Source organism: Myxocyprinus asiaticus, chromosome 21, assembly GCF_019703515.2.
Source record: "Myxocyprinus asiaticus isolate MX2 ecotype Aquarium Trade chromosome 21, UBuf_Myxa_2, whole genome shotgun sequence".
In the NCBI taxonomy this organism is placed as follows: domain Eukaryota; kingdom Metazoa; phylum Chordata; class Actinopteri; order Cypriniformes; family Catostomidae; genus Myxocyprinus; species Myxocyprinus asiaticus.
Window position 1 is genome coordinate 9,278,713 of NC_059364.1, and position 15,825 is coordinate 9,294,537.

A 15,825-nucleotide genomic window follows, 5' to 3' on the forward strand; every position below is an offset into this window, starting at 1 on the left:
TCATTGCTTCATTCATTGAAAGTTTTTTAGCCAATCGCCTAAGCCATAAATACCATGTGACTAATCTATTTCACCCTGTTAAGAGCCTTTTAAATAACTCTGTAAAACATCTGATATAATATAGTGAAATATTATTTTTTTGCAGTTTGTACTGTATGTTGCTTGGGGAAAAAAAATATCTCTTCAGAATGCATGGCTACTTCTGAATGGTTGTTCTTGAAGAAACAAGCTTTTTTGCAATTAAAAAAGTATTTTTACTTTTTAAAATAATTACACACTTCACTTTTGAGTTCTAAAAAGAGAAAATTATCAAACGGATCTAATTAGTATCCGAAAAAAGTGCGAAAACACAAGACATGTAACACAAGAAATAGAGAGACAAAAGGAAAGATGAAATTAGAAAAAAGGGAAGAGAGGAACAGAATTTGTGCAGAGGTGTTAAGAGATAGAAACTGGGTCATAACTCGAAAAGGGATTAAAGAGAAAAGGTTGGACCATAAATTTTCCATGCAGGCTGACAGGTTGCGGCTGTTGCGAATTCTCGCAGTAGGATATCTGGCAGTTCCCACAGATATCCAGCTATGTTTAAAGCATTGTGAACCCGGCAGGGGGTAATTGGTCCTTGGAATAACTAGAGATATTGAACAAAAAGGTGGAAAAAAGATTACAATTGTGATGAGTGTTTGACGAAAGCGCAGCCAAAAGTGAATTTTATGGAAAGATGGTCCTTCTGGCTTGTCCTGGTTGGAAGACTTCCTGGTGAGATTCTGGCACCAAAAAATCCAAGTGTTGTATAATCATTATATCTAAAAAAACATTTGTATGGCTTTCAGTTGCTTTGTATTTTTGCATTACATTACTGTTGGAACAGGCCTGTTTCATAGCTTTACACAAAATAAGACGTTCTCACATCTCTGAGTCTAAATTGTTTTTATATCTTGGCTGATGTCTTCCATTGACCGTACAATATCTATGCCTTCTAGATGAACGTTCTTTCCTAAACATATGTTATCCTGAGCAGATCAGTCTGGCTCTCCACTGCTGGTGGGCTGTAAAGGAAAAGAGGGCCACGAGCAGATAATGTATGTATCAACATCTGGAGTGAGGCTTGCATGCAGGGATCTGAATGTAAGTCTGTATTCTAATAAACTAATATAAATCGGACTGCTTTTCTGTCAAGGGTGGAAGTAAATTAAAGCTAAAAATGTATTTTTTTCTACATAAAAACATAAAGGAAGGATCCTGGAAAAAATGTATCTGTTTACAGTGGGGTTCAAAAATCCACAGTGTAAATCCAGAATTAATTAATTAATTAATAAAGAAATATTTAAGATTCTGCACTATTTCTACATCACTAATCAAATAAGCTCATTTGTGACTTTGACCATGTTAACTGCTTTGTATGAAAGGTCTGATTTCCTTGCTTCCATTGAAGCACACAGGATGCTCTTTGGAACATTCTCAAATCATGCTGGATAATATGCACAAATCTATGGAGTACATGCTGTCATTAAAGCAAAAGGACAACATACCAAATACTGAAATTCATGTACATTTTTCACCTAAACTTTTAACTCAAACTGTTAATCTGATAATAACATTTGAAATGAAAAAAGCTGTATTAACAGAGAAAAAAGTGGAACATCCCGTAGCATCATTTTACAAGTGGTCTCTTTTGGACCCCATTAGATTTGTTAGATTTTCAGGCACTCAATTTGTCAGTCATAGAGGTGAAGTTCTTTGAGTGTTTCAAAGTTATAGTCGTGGCTTTGTATACGAGTTCTAAAATCAAACTGAAATTTAAATGAAGTCTTTTGTCTGTCATGTCTCCAGGGGTCTGACCTGTGGACACTGTGAAAGATTGAGGTCTACATAATTCAGGATAAATTTGGCAGCGGTCGAGAGGGTGTGGCTACCTATGGAGTGCCCTTGTCTCAGGTTACAGTGCTGTCAGCATCTGGCAGTTCCACACAGTGGGGCACACATGTAGAGGGGGTGGGAGACAGGTGACACTGTCCTGGGCTAGAATTTCAGTGCAGTTCGCCTCAGCTGCCCAGTATTCAACACCACTAAACACCTTTCATCTTGGCTAATAGGTCCCACGGGAAAAGCCGTTAAGGTGCCTGAGCTGCATGCTAAAAAGAACTGACTTTGTGTTAACCATCTTTAACCCCAGAAAACATAGATAAATGTATCCCCCTAGAATGCATATGGGATACAATTAGATGTCTTTACAAAACAATTTGTTTTGTCAAAGAAAAAAATAAATATCTTTTCAGTTTTAAATTTTTTTAATTAAAGTTCACTTATATTAGCTTATATTATATGTGTTAGTAGTGCTGCCAGTCGATTAAAATTAGTAATCGCGATTAATCGCATACTTTTTCTTAATCATAGATTTTCAAAGTGCTGAAATTTGAGTCAATATATACTTTTGCAGTTAAAATGCATTTATTTCCTTTTAAGGCAAGAAAACAAAAAATGTAACAATATAATGCTTTATTAAAGAGCACCTATTATGGTTTTTCAAATATTACCTTCATGTAGCTGTTTGTGAATGTAAAAAAGTCTGTAAAGTTTCAAAAATCAGTGCATGTCAAATGGAGTTATTAACTCCCAAAAGAAAGAGCCGATTCTGAACACCTGAAACGAGTCGTTAGTAATTCCAGACTTACTTCCTTTACTAACCTACGTAATTTGGTAACAAAAAACCCGCCTCTGGTCTTCATTGGCTGCTCGCGAACAGCTTTGACCCACCCTCAAACACTACACTTAGCGGTAGACCAATCACAACAGACTGGGACATCTGACCAATCAGAGCAGAGTAGGCTGTCTGAAAGGAGGAGTTTAGAATGAATCCTTTAGAACGGATCATTGAATGAGTCGTTTTTGACACTGGGAAAAAAAGGTAATGCTGCAATTTAAATTATGAGCAAATTAAAATGTTTTTTGACCTTGGATGCATGTAAATCTATTGTATGAGAATTTATATAATGTATAAAGGCACATTTAAAAACCACAAGGTGCTCTTTAACATTTTCCAAACAAAGCCTTACACAGTATAAAGATAGAAATGCACTAAAATAGCACTAATTTAAGCAACATTAAACATTTCCCAAAGTCTAAGTGCAGGCTGACTAATTAAAAGAATTAGTGCACTTAGGTTGCATATTCATTGCAACAGGCATGAAATGTCCTAAACTTTCATCCTCCACAATATTTGTTATTTATTTTTTTTCCCCCTTTTTCACCCAATTTGGAATGCCCAATTCGCTTTTCAGTCCACGTGGTCACGTAGTGATTCACCTCAATCCGGGTGGCGGAGGATGAATCCCAGCTGCCTCCGTGTCTGAGGCTGCCAACCCGTGCATCTTATCATGTAGCTTGTTGAGCACGTTGCCACGGAGACATGGCGCATGTGGAGGCTTCCACTTCATGCCATCCACTGCGGCATCCACACACACCTCACCACGTGCCCCACCAAGAACGAACCATGTTATAGCGACCACGAGGAGATTACCCTATGTGACTCCACCCTCCCTAGCAACCAGGCCAATTTGTTTGCTTAGGAGACCTGGCTGGAGTCACTCAGCACACCCTGGGATTCGAACTGGCGAGCTAGTGAGCTCTAGGGGTGGTAGCCAGCGTCTTTTACCACTGAGCTACCCAGGCCCCCATCCTCCACAATATTAATCAACCAGCAGACTGTGGCTATCGGCTTTGTTACAGCAATCGTAAAACCGCGTTCATGATTCACGTCAGGGCATCAAAGCCAGCGACAAGAACCGTTTTGAACTCCACGTGAAAAATACTTGCCGACAAAAGCGTATCATTCTGCACTTTTGTGATAGTTAGAATAATTACATAGGCTGAATAATACTTGCTTTCTATCACAAGTCCCATCTGGGCTTGTTTTGTACAACAAATAGCGTTAAGAGCTCCTTTTTCCATAATTTTATCACTGACACAGAATCACTTTTGTGTGTGTGTTTGTGCTGTGTCCGTCAGTGTAATGACGGCGGACACATCGCAAAGGTCCCACCCTTTCAACCAGTGTTAATACTTCTAAGTTATGCTTTATTAATGGTAAATGCGTTAATCACAATTAAGAAAAATGAATGTGTTAAACTTTTTTAATTAATCGCATGTGTTAACACATTAATTTTGACATCTCTAATTGTCAGTAATGTTTTGTATTTAAAAAAAACATTATTTATTCAGTTTTAATAAATAATAGGTTTTTACTGATGTTTTTCCACCCTCTCTCTGAATCAAATGGTAAGTTTATGCTGCTGTGGCTTTCCAAACAACACTCACGATTTCTTTTAACCAATCATTAACACTAGCTAAGTTCTCCGAGGTCAAGAATTTCAGGGATGTGCGCGAACAGGAAAAATATCACCAAATGAATACTTTAGCAGAACAAAAACATCAGCGCATTTCATCATAATTTTTAAAGCAAACTACAGTAAAAGAAGCCTGTTCTTCCAATAAGTATAAATTAGCCATTCCTCTGAATAGACACATGCTGCAGGTTTTCTGTCGGGTCTATATTGTTTGCAATGCCACATCCTTGAATAACAGCCTCTTGGCAAAGCCTGAATTACATTGTGACAGATTCATAAAAACACAATGTGCTGAAATATGCCACAAAAGTCAGACTGAAACTCTTGGACTAGTAAGGAAGTTCTGAGTTCTGAAAGTTACAGTATGTTTTCATAGTACATGAAGTTTTCATCTCAACAAATCAAGGACAATTTTATTCCTTGTGAAATGACCCTTTTAATGATGATTTGCATTGTGTGCACCTAACCTCAGGTTTCTCAAGGTGAACATGAAAATAATATTTAACATTGCCTAAATGTGGATGGACAGACAAACAGACAGAGATAGACAGACAGACAGACAGACAGACAGACACCCATATCTTTTTTTAAAGGCATTTCAGGGTTAACAACTAGGTAGTTTTCACAACAAGGTAACAGCATACCATACAGATCACTGTGTGTGTTAATTTGCGTAACCTTAAGTGCATTTGTTGTATAACTTGAATTCACCTGCTAGATATGTCTGACTGTTAAACAGCTTTGACTGGTTTTGATTTGGTGTGCATGTTTATATGTTTAAACTTACAGGTAAAGGGTTGAAATGCTGGTCAACAAGGTGATTGTATCCATAATCAAAAAATGAATGTCGGAGTACAACGTCAATCCCATGAGATGCAGCGATACCAAGAGTGTTGAGCCACCTAAAGCAAATTCAGAGATCAATCACTGTTCAACATTAACACAACAACACTGTTTAGATATGACAACATTAAGATGCTCTACTTACAGAAAACCAGCAGCAAATGTGTCTGATAAATTATTGGTGCCCCCTGCCCAAGCAGGACCAACTCCACCCAACCACACCCGCTTCTCAGGAGTGTGAGTTTGAACAATCTGAAAATGAAGAGAGACATATATTTAATCACATTAGAAAAAACATCAGTAATTGAGTGATGGACAGTTGTGCAGTTATTAGTCTCATGTAAATAGACTTTTGACTATTGGCATAAAGTCTGGGGCTTTATTCATAAAAATCTTATTAAGAAACAAATAAGACAGTTCTTAGGATAAATTATAAAATGTAAGAAATAAGAAATAAAATATTCATAAACTTTTTCTTAAGTTAGAATATAAGAAGAAAATATTAGTTAAAAAGTTTTTTATTCTTAAATATGTTGCATGAATTTTCTCTGTGAGACGGTTGATCAAGTGTTATTTTAAGAACATTGTAGTGCAAAAACTCCTTTCACGTGCCACTTGGGTAACTGGCAGAGTTAGCAACTTTGTAGGCATGGCCAGTGACACATCTAGCTGCAAACATTTAATTCCTCAACAGCAACCTTTGGAGCAATTTTGCATCAGTCTGCACCATTTTTCAATTATTTTCCTATATAAGCATGCACTAGATGGACATCTTTGAACGTTGTGCTGTTTTGTGTCTGTCCGCACTGTTTTTCAATCATTTTCCTATGAAACATGCACCAGACAGACGTCTTTAAAAGCTGTACCGTTTTGCATCTGTCCGTGCCGTTTTTCAATTATTTTCCAATGTAAACATGCACTAGATAGTCATCTTTGAACGCTGTGCCATTTTGCATCTGTCCGTGCCGTTTTTCAATTATTTTCCTATGTAAACATGCACTAGACAGACATCTTTGAACGCTGTGCCATTTTGCGTCAGTCCGCGCTGTTTTTCAATTATTTTCTTATGTAAACATGCACTAGATAGTCATCTTTGAACGCTGTGCCATTTTGCATCTGTCCGTGCCGTTTTTCAATTATTTTCCTATGTAAACATGCACTAGATGGACATCTTTGAACGCTGTGCCATTCTGTGTCTGTCTGCGCCATTTTTCAATTATTTTCCTATGTAAACATGCACTAGACAGACGTCTTTAAAGGCTGTACCATTTTGTGTCTGTCTGTGCCGTTTTTCAATTATTTTCCTATGTAAACATGCACTAGATGGACATCTTTGAACGCTGTGCCATTTTGCATCTGTCCACACCGTTTTTCAATTATTTTCCTTTGTAAACATGCACTAGACAGACATCTTTGAACGCTGTGCCATTTTGCGCCTGTCCGTGGCATTTTTCAATTATTTTCCTATGTAAACATGCACTAGACAGACGTCTTTAAAGGCTGTGCCGTTCTGTGTCTGTCTGCGCCGTTTTTCAATTATTTTCCTATGTAAACATGCACTAGACGGACATCTTTGAACGCTGTGCCATTTTGCGTCTGTCCACACCGTTTTTCAATTATTTTCCTTTGTAAACATGCACTAGACAGACATCTTTGAACGCTGTGCCATTTTGCATCTGTCCGCACCGTTTTTCACTCATTTTCCTATGTAAACATGCACTAGTCAGACGCCTTTGAACGCTGTGCCATTTTGTGTCTGTCCGCTCCGTTTTTCAATTATTTTCCCATGTAAACATGCACTAGACAGACATCTTTGAACGCTGTCTCCTGCAGGAGCGCCACATTTTTTAGACGCCATTATCAACTTATAAAGAACTTCAACTGATAAAAATGGTCTCCAGACACTTGCATTTTGCTCTGTTCGTGGTGCTACATCTTGTTTTTTTTATGTGCAAGGATGTGTTTAGGATGTTCTCTCTTTGATCCAACATCTTTAAGGGGTGGCAAAGCTGAGTGCATGAAACATTCATAAATAAAGCATTATGTTGGCCCTTTTTTATGTTCAAAGTTAAAACATATTGTACAATAGTAATATAATATTTTAAATGGGATTTATTTGTTTAATTGACCTTTTTACTTATTTATTTATTTTTTAATAATTAATGTGGATTAGCCTTCTGTCGGCCCACAAGACGTCTCCCAATGGCCAATCTGACTCTGCCATGAACATCGCAAACTTTGGCAAATCCAGGAACTAGCTATTTATTTTACGTGTTCAAAGAAGCAGTCACGGGCCTTATAGGTACCATGAAGCAGACTCATAAAAACATCACTGAAGTTGAGTAAAGTCAGCCAGTCAGACTGCCATTATTATGTGCAATAGGCATCAGACATTTGAAAATGTAGGTATGGACTGTACTGGAGTTGAGTTGAGGTCCCAATTTAGCAGCACAATACACAACTGATTCGTGCCCAGCTGCAGGGTCAGAGTCTGGTTGTAATAGAACATGTTGAGTATATTAGGAATATTTCAATATAAGCTAGAAAAGAGCTCTCCTCTCACATGTTGACACTGGTTCTGATTCTGACACATTCTAAACCTCAGAACCTGATATCCAAATGACTGGCAGAGAAACCAATGCTAATGCAAAAATCAGCATACAGAATAAATCTGTAAACTGTCACAACCAGCGGGAGGGTGCGTATGCCGCCAAACCAAATGCAAACACCTACATGTCCAAACAAGAACAGAGAAAGACCTTCATTTGATCACATTGCTCTCTTACTTGCCAAAGAATGGTGTGAATCCCATCTTTTACTACTTATGTTAAAAGAACCACTAGCTATAGTGAAACCAAAATCTTTGAAGTTTAAATCTGGAATAAGCACTTGTTCTACAACTGTTGACCAGTCTGACATCACACAATGTAATGGGCTCTAATCACAATCCCACTGGGTTGGGAGTGAGCAAACATTGGCATCTTTTGTATTAAAGGCCAGTTTTCCCCCTCCTTTGCTTTCTGGGGAACACTCACACTCGACCAGATGTGTGAGTCTCAGATACATAAAACATGAGAGCTGTGTATTTATAGACTGGGCCCTCTGAGAGAAGTCTTAAATGTTGTGAAACTTGGTACTGCTTATTAGACCAAAAGGGGAATGTTCCCAGAACAGCTGAGCCATCATGAGGCACACTTGTAAATCGTACACCCTATCAAAACCCCAAACTGTCTTCCTCTCTTATTGCGCCCTGACCCTGGCTCCATTAACGGTAGTTCACCTAACAGACCGGCGAAAACTTGTTTGGATGGTGCAGCTGAGGACAACACCAAGGCCCTGGGGATAAACATGTCTTAATGAGCACTGTAGGGACTTACACACTTGCACAACAACAACCCCAACACATATCAGTATATCTCAGACCAAGAGGTTGCTTTCATCATTTTGACAGATAAAAAAAAAAAAAAATTATGTGGTCTATTGTGTTTCTATTCTTTACAAAAAAGTTCCATTTATTAAAAACATTGATGACCAAACAATGAAAAATACTTTTACAGCATTTATTTATCTTGGATAATGTTAAATTTAACATATGGTAATATATTTTTTAAAATCAAAAAATTGTAGAAGTAAGGAATAATTGACCATTGAATTATTGAAAAATAATGCACACCAGAGGTGTGGTCACGACGAGCAGCGGAGTGACAGTTGCACCTCGGGTGTGCATTGTTTTTCAGTAATTTAATGGGCCGGAGTCAATTATTCCGCTTATACCATGGTTACCACACCTTAACATATTGTTCAGGGTTTTTATCTGGTTTTTGTCCCCAAAACGCTCTTGTGAGTGGAACTACTTTCTTCCGCCACGGATTCAGCATCTTGCTTTGATTCAGTCCGAGCCTTCGTTGCTAGTTCGAAAACGTCACTTTAGAACTAGCAACGGAGGATTTCGAGGCTTGCGCTCCTTTACTTGAGCACTTACTGAAGTAACAAGTTAGTACGTGTGTGTGAGAGTTTGTGTGTTAGTTTGTTTTTGAGGGATCAAAAGAGAGAAACTCAGAAACTGAGAGAGATCACCTGTGGGAATACCTTTATTTGTTGCATCTCTCGTCAGAAGTAACATCACTTCAAAATCGCCAAGGTCAGATTAAGCACTTCTCAGCAGCAGCGAGTGTCGCCATATTTCCATTGTAAACCTTAACAACTGTTTTCAACCCTACTGAGATGCAGGTGACTGACATGACGCTCTGTTCTTCGCTTGCGAGTAAGTGTGTACGTAATGCGCATATGTATGTGTGTCCACGTGTGTGAGCACTTAAGAGAGGGGGAGGTGGAGCGCAAGAATGTTTCCCACAGACATTTCAGATAATATATACATTTTATTGATCAAGTGTAGCCTATCTAGCTCTGATACAGCTCAAGTCTTCCTTGCTAGTTCGAAAACATCACTTTAGAACTACCAAACGGAGGATGTGCTGCTTTTCAGCATTGGAGTAACAAGGTAGGTTGTGTGTGTGTGTGTGTGTGCATGTGCGTGCGTGCGTGCATGCGTGCGTGTGTGCGAGTGTGAGAGAGGGGGAGGGGCTGCGCAGTGCTTTCCATTATAGCTATGTGAGGCTGAATAGGGCGAAACACATTAAAACATAAAAAGTTTTGCATATTGAAAGTTATTTTGGATAAAAGAAACTGTTGTATTGATCAAGTCGTGGGGGGTGCGCCTTTATTTGTTGGTCGCAACACGAGTCTCAAAGTGTGTGTGTGTGTGTATGTGTGTGCGTATGTATGCGTGTGAGCGTGTGTGTGCATGCGTGTGCGTATGTATGTGTGTGAGCGTGTGGGTGTGCATGCGCATGCGTATGTATGTGTGTGAGCGTGTGGGTGTGCATGCGCCTGCGTATGTATGTGTGTGAGCGTGTGTAAGTGTGGGGGAGACAAGGGCGCTTTTAACCAAAATTGAAATAAATGTAGGATATTATAGACATTGTTTGACATTTTTAACCTATTTACTTTAACCAGTGTCTTTGTTTATATGGTTATTTTGCTGTGGTAGCATGTATGGTGTGTGTGTGTGTGTGTTTGTGGCTGAGATGAAAGCAAAAGAGAGAGAGAGAAAGAGAGGGAGCCCAAGGATGCTTTTCAATCGAAATAAATGTAGGATATTATAGACATTGTTTGACATTCTTATCCGATGTACTTAACCAATGACTTTGTTTATATGGTTATTTTGTTTTGGTAGCCTGTAGGGCTCTTTGAAATAAATGAAATAATTTGGCGAAGTGATATGGAACTGTTATGTGGTCAAGACCTGGAAATACTTCATAGCTCTGCGTTTACTTGAAAAATAATTAGACACACCTTAGAAGGTCCGTCAACTAATCAGAATCAAGCATTCAACAGACCCATGGTATAACATTAGTTAATGCACTATGAACTAACAATGACATGAACTAACAACAAAGAATATTTAGCAGAGATGGGCCACTTCTATTAAAACGAATGGGAGAAATTGAAATGCCCAACGGACAACAGATGTAGAAAGGAAGTCCCGCCCTTCAGGTAAAAGAGCCAATCTGTATCCATTTAGACAGACATCGCCTGTCAATAACCAGAATGAACAACTGTATTTATATATTAAACTAACATTAACAAAAATTAATAAATGCTGTGAAAAATATATTGTTCATTGTTAGTTCATGATACCTAATGCATTAACTAATGTCAACAAATGTACCACAAATGACCACAGTGTTACTAAAATGTAGTATTATTATTTTATAATACAGAATTATGGGGGCAGAATTATTATGATTTTTGTTACCATAGTTTTGGTTTTCCTGCATTATTACTATGGCAGTTCGTGTTTTACATACGTTGTGAACACAACTCTGCAGGTTCATTGTATTTTTACATTATAATTCCAGATATTTGTTGCTTTATTTGTTACCATACAAAAGCAACGGGCATACTGTGACATTGAGAATTCAAGTGAATTGTTTTGTGTAGTCATAATTCAGTACAGCCTCAGAAATCGTACTTGAACGCAAGGGTGTAGATTTGACTTGAACATTTGGGGGGGGGGGGGGGGTGTAGCAGCATGAAGCATTTGCATGTTTCCATAGATCATGGTATAAATAATGGGGAGGGGGGTTGTACTTGCTTGTTTTGGGGCAATTTGGGGACCCCAATGGGACAACCTCTGGCCGGGTATTTCCCCACGGACAACGTCCGCCGGCTCGTCTCACGGCGAGTTCGACCTCTTGTTTGGAGCCCGTGAAGCTGATGAGCTCTCGAGCACAGCATCGGAGAGCGGGCTCATCCAGTCGGATGCAGAAGCCTCAGCTGAGCTCCCCCTTAGGGATGGTCGCCCAGTCAAAGGCTGATGCAGAAATGACGGACATGCTTTCCCGGGCGGCCGCGAGTGTCGGGCTAGAGTGGAACTCTTCCAGAGGCTCTTGGGGCATATAGCATCCTCAGCAGAGGCCACTCCACTCGGGTTGATGCATATGAGACTGCTTCAGCACTGGCTTCAGACTCGAGTCCCGAGATGGGCATGGCGCCGCAGGACACATCGCGTGGTCATCACGCCGGTCTGTCACCGCCTCTTCAGCCCTTGGACCGACCTCACGTTCTACGGGCAGGCGTTCCCCTAGAACAGGTCTCCAGGCATGTCGTGGTCACGACAGACACCTCCAAGACGGGCTGGGGCACTGTTTGCAATGGGCACGCAGCCGCCAGCTTAAGAACGGGCCAGAGGCTGCGTTGGCACATCAACTGCCTCGAGTTGCTGGCAATTCTGCTCGCCCTGCGGAGGTTCCGGCCGTTGATCCAGGGCAAGCACGTGTTAGTTCGGACAGACAACACGGCAACAGTAGCATATGTCAACCGTTAAAGTGGTCTGTGCTCCTGTTGTATGTCACAACTCACCCGCCGTCTCCTCCTCTGTAGTCAGCAGCACCTCAAGTCGCTGTGAGCCACTCACATACCGGGCGACCTCAATACTGCAGCGGACACGCTGTCATGGCAGGTTACCCTCAGGGGAGAGTGGAGACTCCACCCTCAGGTGGTCCAGCTGATCTGATCCACTCTGGTATGCCCTGACCGAGGCACCTCTCGGTATAGACGCGCTGGCACACAGCTGGCCCCCTGGACTGCGCAAATATGCGTTTCCCCAGTGAGCCTACTTGCACAGACCCTGTGCAAGGTCAGGGAGGATGAGGAGCAGGTCGTCCTGGTAGCACCCTACTGGCCCACCTAGACGTGGTTCTTGGACCTCACGCTCCTCGCAACAACTTTTTTGTGAGAGAACACAAAACAATTGCAAGGGAACACAAAACCATTTCAGAATATATATTCCCTCCCTGTCCTCTAAGGGGCTCCGTATCTTCCCATTGCGAGAAACTGAACCCATGAACATGAACACAGCTTGGTAAAATAAAAGAGCTCTTGGCTCAGAAGTTCTTGTGATATCAATGTCACATTATAAATACCAAGAATTACAATATTTTACTGAATTGACATAGTAGCTTATGTTATAACTTTCAACTTTTCAAATCAACAGTTTTTGAGACAAATGTATAAATAGAATGTAGAAAGAATAACTATTTTGTTTTTTAACAAACCTTGATTTTATTTCTGTACATTTTCAGACAGAAACTTTTCAGCACACTCTGTCAAAATTAAGAATTATTATTATTTATAGCCCAACCTCTCCTTTAACCTACACATTCAAACATGAATGCTGAAAAATTATACCTATCGTTACCAAAAAAATCTTACCTTTAACACCTTCGTAATCTGCTCAGACAGGGTGTCCAGAAGTCTTGTCTTCATAAAGTCTTCCACTTTGGTTACACGCCTGTCAATGTAGTAACTGCACACATAGGAGAACAGCTTTGTAAGAGCTATGAAACCATGACATTATGTCTTACGTCTTGGTTTCGATTTGCTTCAGGACCCAAAATGTCAACAAAAATGTCTTTAAATAAAATACTGAAATGCTTTTATACTACCATGAACTGTATAAGCTCATCAATATGCAAAATAATTAACATGACAACATTAGGCTATATATTGATAGTTTAGTAAATAAATCAACAACAGCTGAAGTGTGATTTACCAACTTAATGCTTGAAACAAAAACTGGTTCAAATATTGTTTTCGAATTAGCCATGAATTTGTGTTCAAACACCTAGATTTTGACTGGACGCACAGATTTGATGTCAACAACAAAGATATGGGAAACGTTTTCTCCTCTCTTGTTGATAAAGTTGATAAATCTATTTGTTTAGCTTTTCCTGACTATGCACGATGATATGGTTAGTTGCATTTTATAATATACATTTAGCATTGTTTTTTTTCTCTGCTACCACATCCCTATCCAGCCTGATTTCAGGAAAATTATGTAACTGTGGTAACATTTTTGCAAAATGAAATTATGTGGTTCATTACACATATTGCTCAAGGTGAATTATCCACTGTGGGATGCAATTCAATAACTGATTACTACAATTCCATCCGTCAGTAATTTAAATGTCAGTGACAAAGTAATTTCCCTTGAAACAAGGCCCGAAACTGGAAAAACATCAAATAAAAACAAACGCCAAAAAGCAAAAACCCATCAATCTTTATGTTACCAGTACAATATGAAACAACACAATCCATATTTTCACTACCCACTTCAGTGAACAAAGCTCAAAATATAAATTAAAGGCATTAAAGGTCAGTCTGCAGGTTTACATACAAAATAACTACCAGATTTAGTCTGTGAATTATATTGAGATGTCAAAGAAGACATCGGTGACAAGATACAGAGCTCTTTTCGGTCAAGGAGTCGGTACAGTGAACGAGAAAGAGAGGAGCTAGAGATAAAGTGGATGAGGGTTCCGGCCATTTGGAGGAGGGTGTGGGAAGGGGGAAGTGGAGGGCCGCAGTGAACTGCACCGCTTTCAAGCAATACGTCTGAAGATCTTGACGTATCTAAAGGAATGGTGGTTCTCTCTGGACACTGACCTTAAAAATGTATAGTCTCCCTGAGATTAAAGCTGCACAACTGTGGAGGCAACAAATCTTCATTATCCTTGGATCTCGAACAGCAGTGAACAACTCTCAAATTCCCAACCATTATATTTAGCTAACATGTCTCCATTTTTGGCATTTTAGCTTCAATTTGTGAGGGACATTAGTGGCTGCTCAACAAACCAACTTCTGAATTTAGCATTGCATAAACAGGCTATGTTCACACCGCAGCTGAATGTGGCCCAAATCTGATTTTCTGATCACATCTTATTTTTTGTAAGTTTGTTCACGCAACATTTTAAATGTAGTCCATATCAGACACTAGTCCGATATGGCTTTTGTTCGTGTAAATTTACACTTTCACTTTCACATTAGCCACCTACTGGTTGGGGCTGGTCAAAGGTGGACATTATAGTAAAAAAATTACTTAAATATTGATCTGTTTCTCACCCACACCTATCATAATGCTTTTGAAGATATTGATTTAACCACTGGAGTCTTATAGATTACGTTTATGCTGCCTTTATGTGATTTTTGGAGCTTCAAGGTCTGGTCACCATTCACTTGCATTGTGAGGACCAACAGAGCTGAGATATTCTTCTAAAAATCTTTGTTTGTGTTCTGCAGAAAAAAGAAAGTCATACACATTTGGGATGGCTTGAGAGTGAGTAAACAGCTATGTTTCCATCCAAGTTGCGAATTTTATTTATGTGAAAAAACATATTATCGCAAAAACAACGAGTGAATAAAGCCACGTTTCCATCCAAGGGTGTTCAAAAGAATGAAATTGTCACTTCCTGAGAAATTGTAGCCACGGTGAGTTTTTAAAAAAATATAAAATACTGCCGGTTTAGAGCACGCAGTCAAAATCTTTCATGTTTGGGAGCAACAGCACGTCACACACTTCTGAGCGCTATATATGTGCATTCATCCATCCTTATGACTATACCGTGCGGATCTATAAGATATTTTTCAAAAGTGTCAATAAACCTTCTCTTCCAGACAGTTCAAGTTTGTTTTCGACTTATTTGCTCTGCAAACTTTTTGTAGGCTTTGGATTTTTAGACACCGTTATTTCAGAATGACCACAGCAACATTTCCGATTCGATGACTGGCCCTCTGGTTAGTCCAGTAATGAATGAGTTATTCAGTCACATGACCTTTTTGATGCACAACTTTTATTCCTAACAAATTCAATAGGAGTTTATTCGGTAAATGTGTTTCCATCATAATTTATGCGCATTTCTTCTTATCGAATAAAACATAAATCCGCCTCAAGCAAGCGTATACATTTTACATGCGCATTTTGGAGATTTATTTGCATCTTGTTGTTTTCATCCAGAAGTTTTTATGCGAAATCCCAAAATGTGCATAAAAAACCATGATAGAAACATAGCTAATGATAAGAGGGGGAACTATTGCTTTAAAGCTTAAAATTAGTTTATATAGTATAAAATAGAAGTAGTCTATCATATCTCATAAAAGAAGTCCTTGCAACTCGTGCGTCACATTCCAAGTCTTCTGAAGAAATATGATTTGGTTTTAGTGAGAAACAACCCAAAACGTCAGTAATTTTAAGTTAAAATTACTTGTTTTTAGCGCTAAACAATGTGTGAACATT

The 15,825-nt window shown here is 39.2% G+C and overlaps 1 protein-coding gene across 1 annotated transcript in view; it reads right to left on the reverse strand.

Moving 5' to 3' along the window:
• LOC127412139 (inactive heparanase-2-like) overlaps positions 1 to 15,825 on the reverse strand; it is a 94,112-nt gene that overhangs the window by 21,188 nt on the left and 57,099 nt on the right. Inside the window, exons 7-9 of the mRNA XM_051648264.1 lie at positions 12,966 to 13,059; positions 5,335 to 5,441; positions 5,134 to 5,248 (exon numbers count right to left, since the gene is read on the reverse strand). Of these exons, the coding sequence (XP_051504224.1) occupies positions 5,134 to 5,248; positions 5,335 to 5,441; positions 12,966 to 13,059 (316 nt within the window). The remainder of the gene's footprint in view (positions 1 to 5,133; positions 5,249 to 5,334; positions 5,442 to 12,965; positions 13,060 to 15,825) is intronic.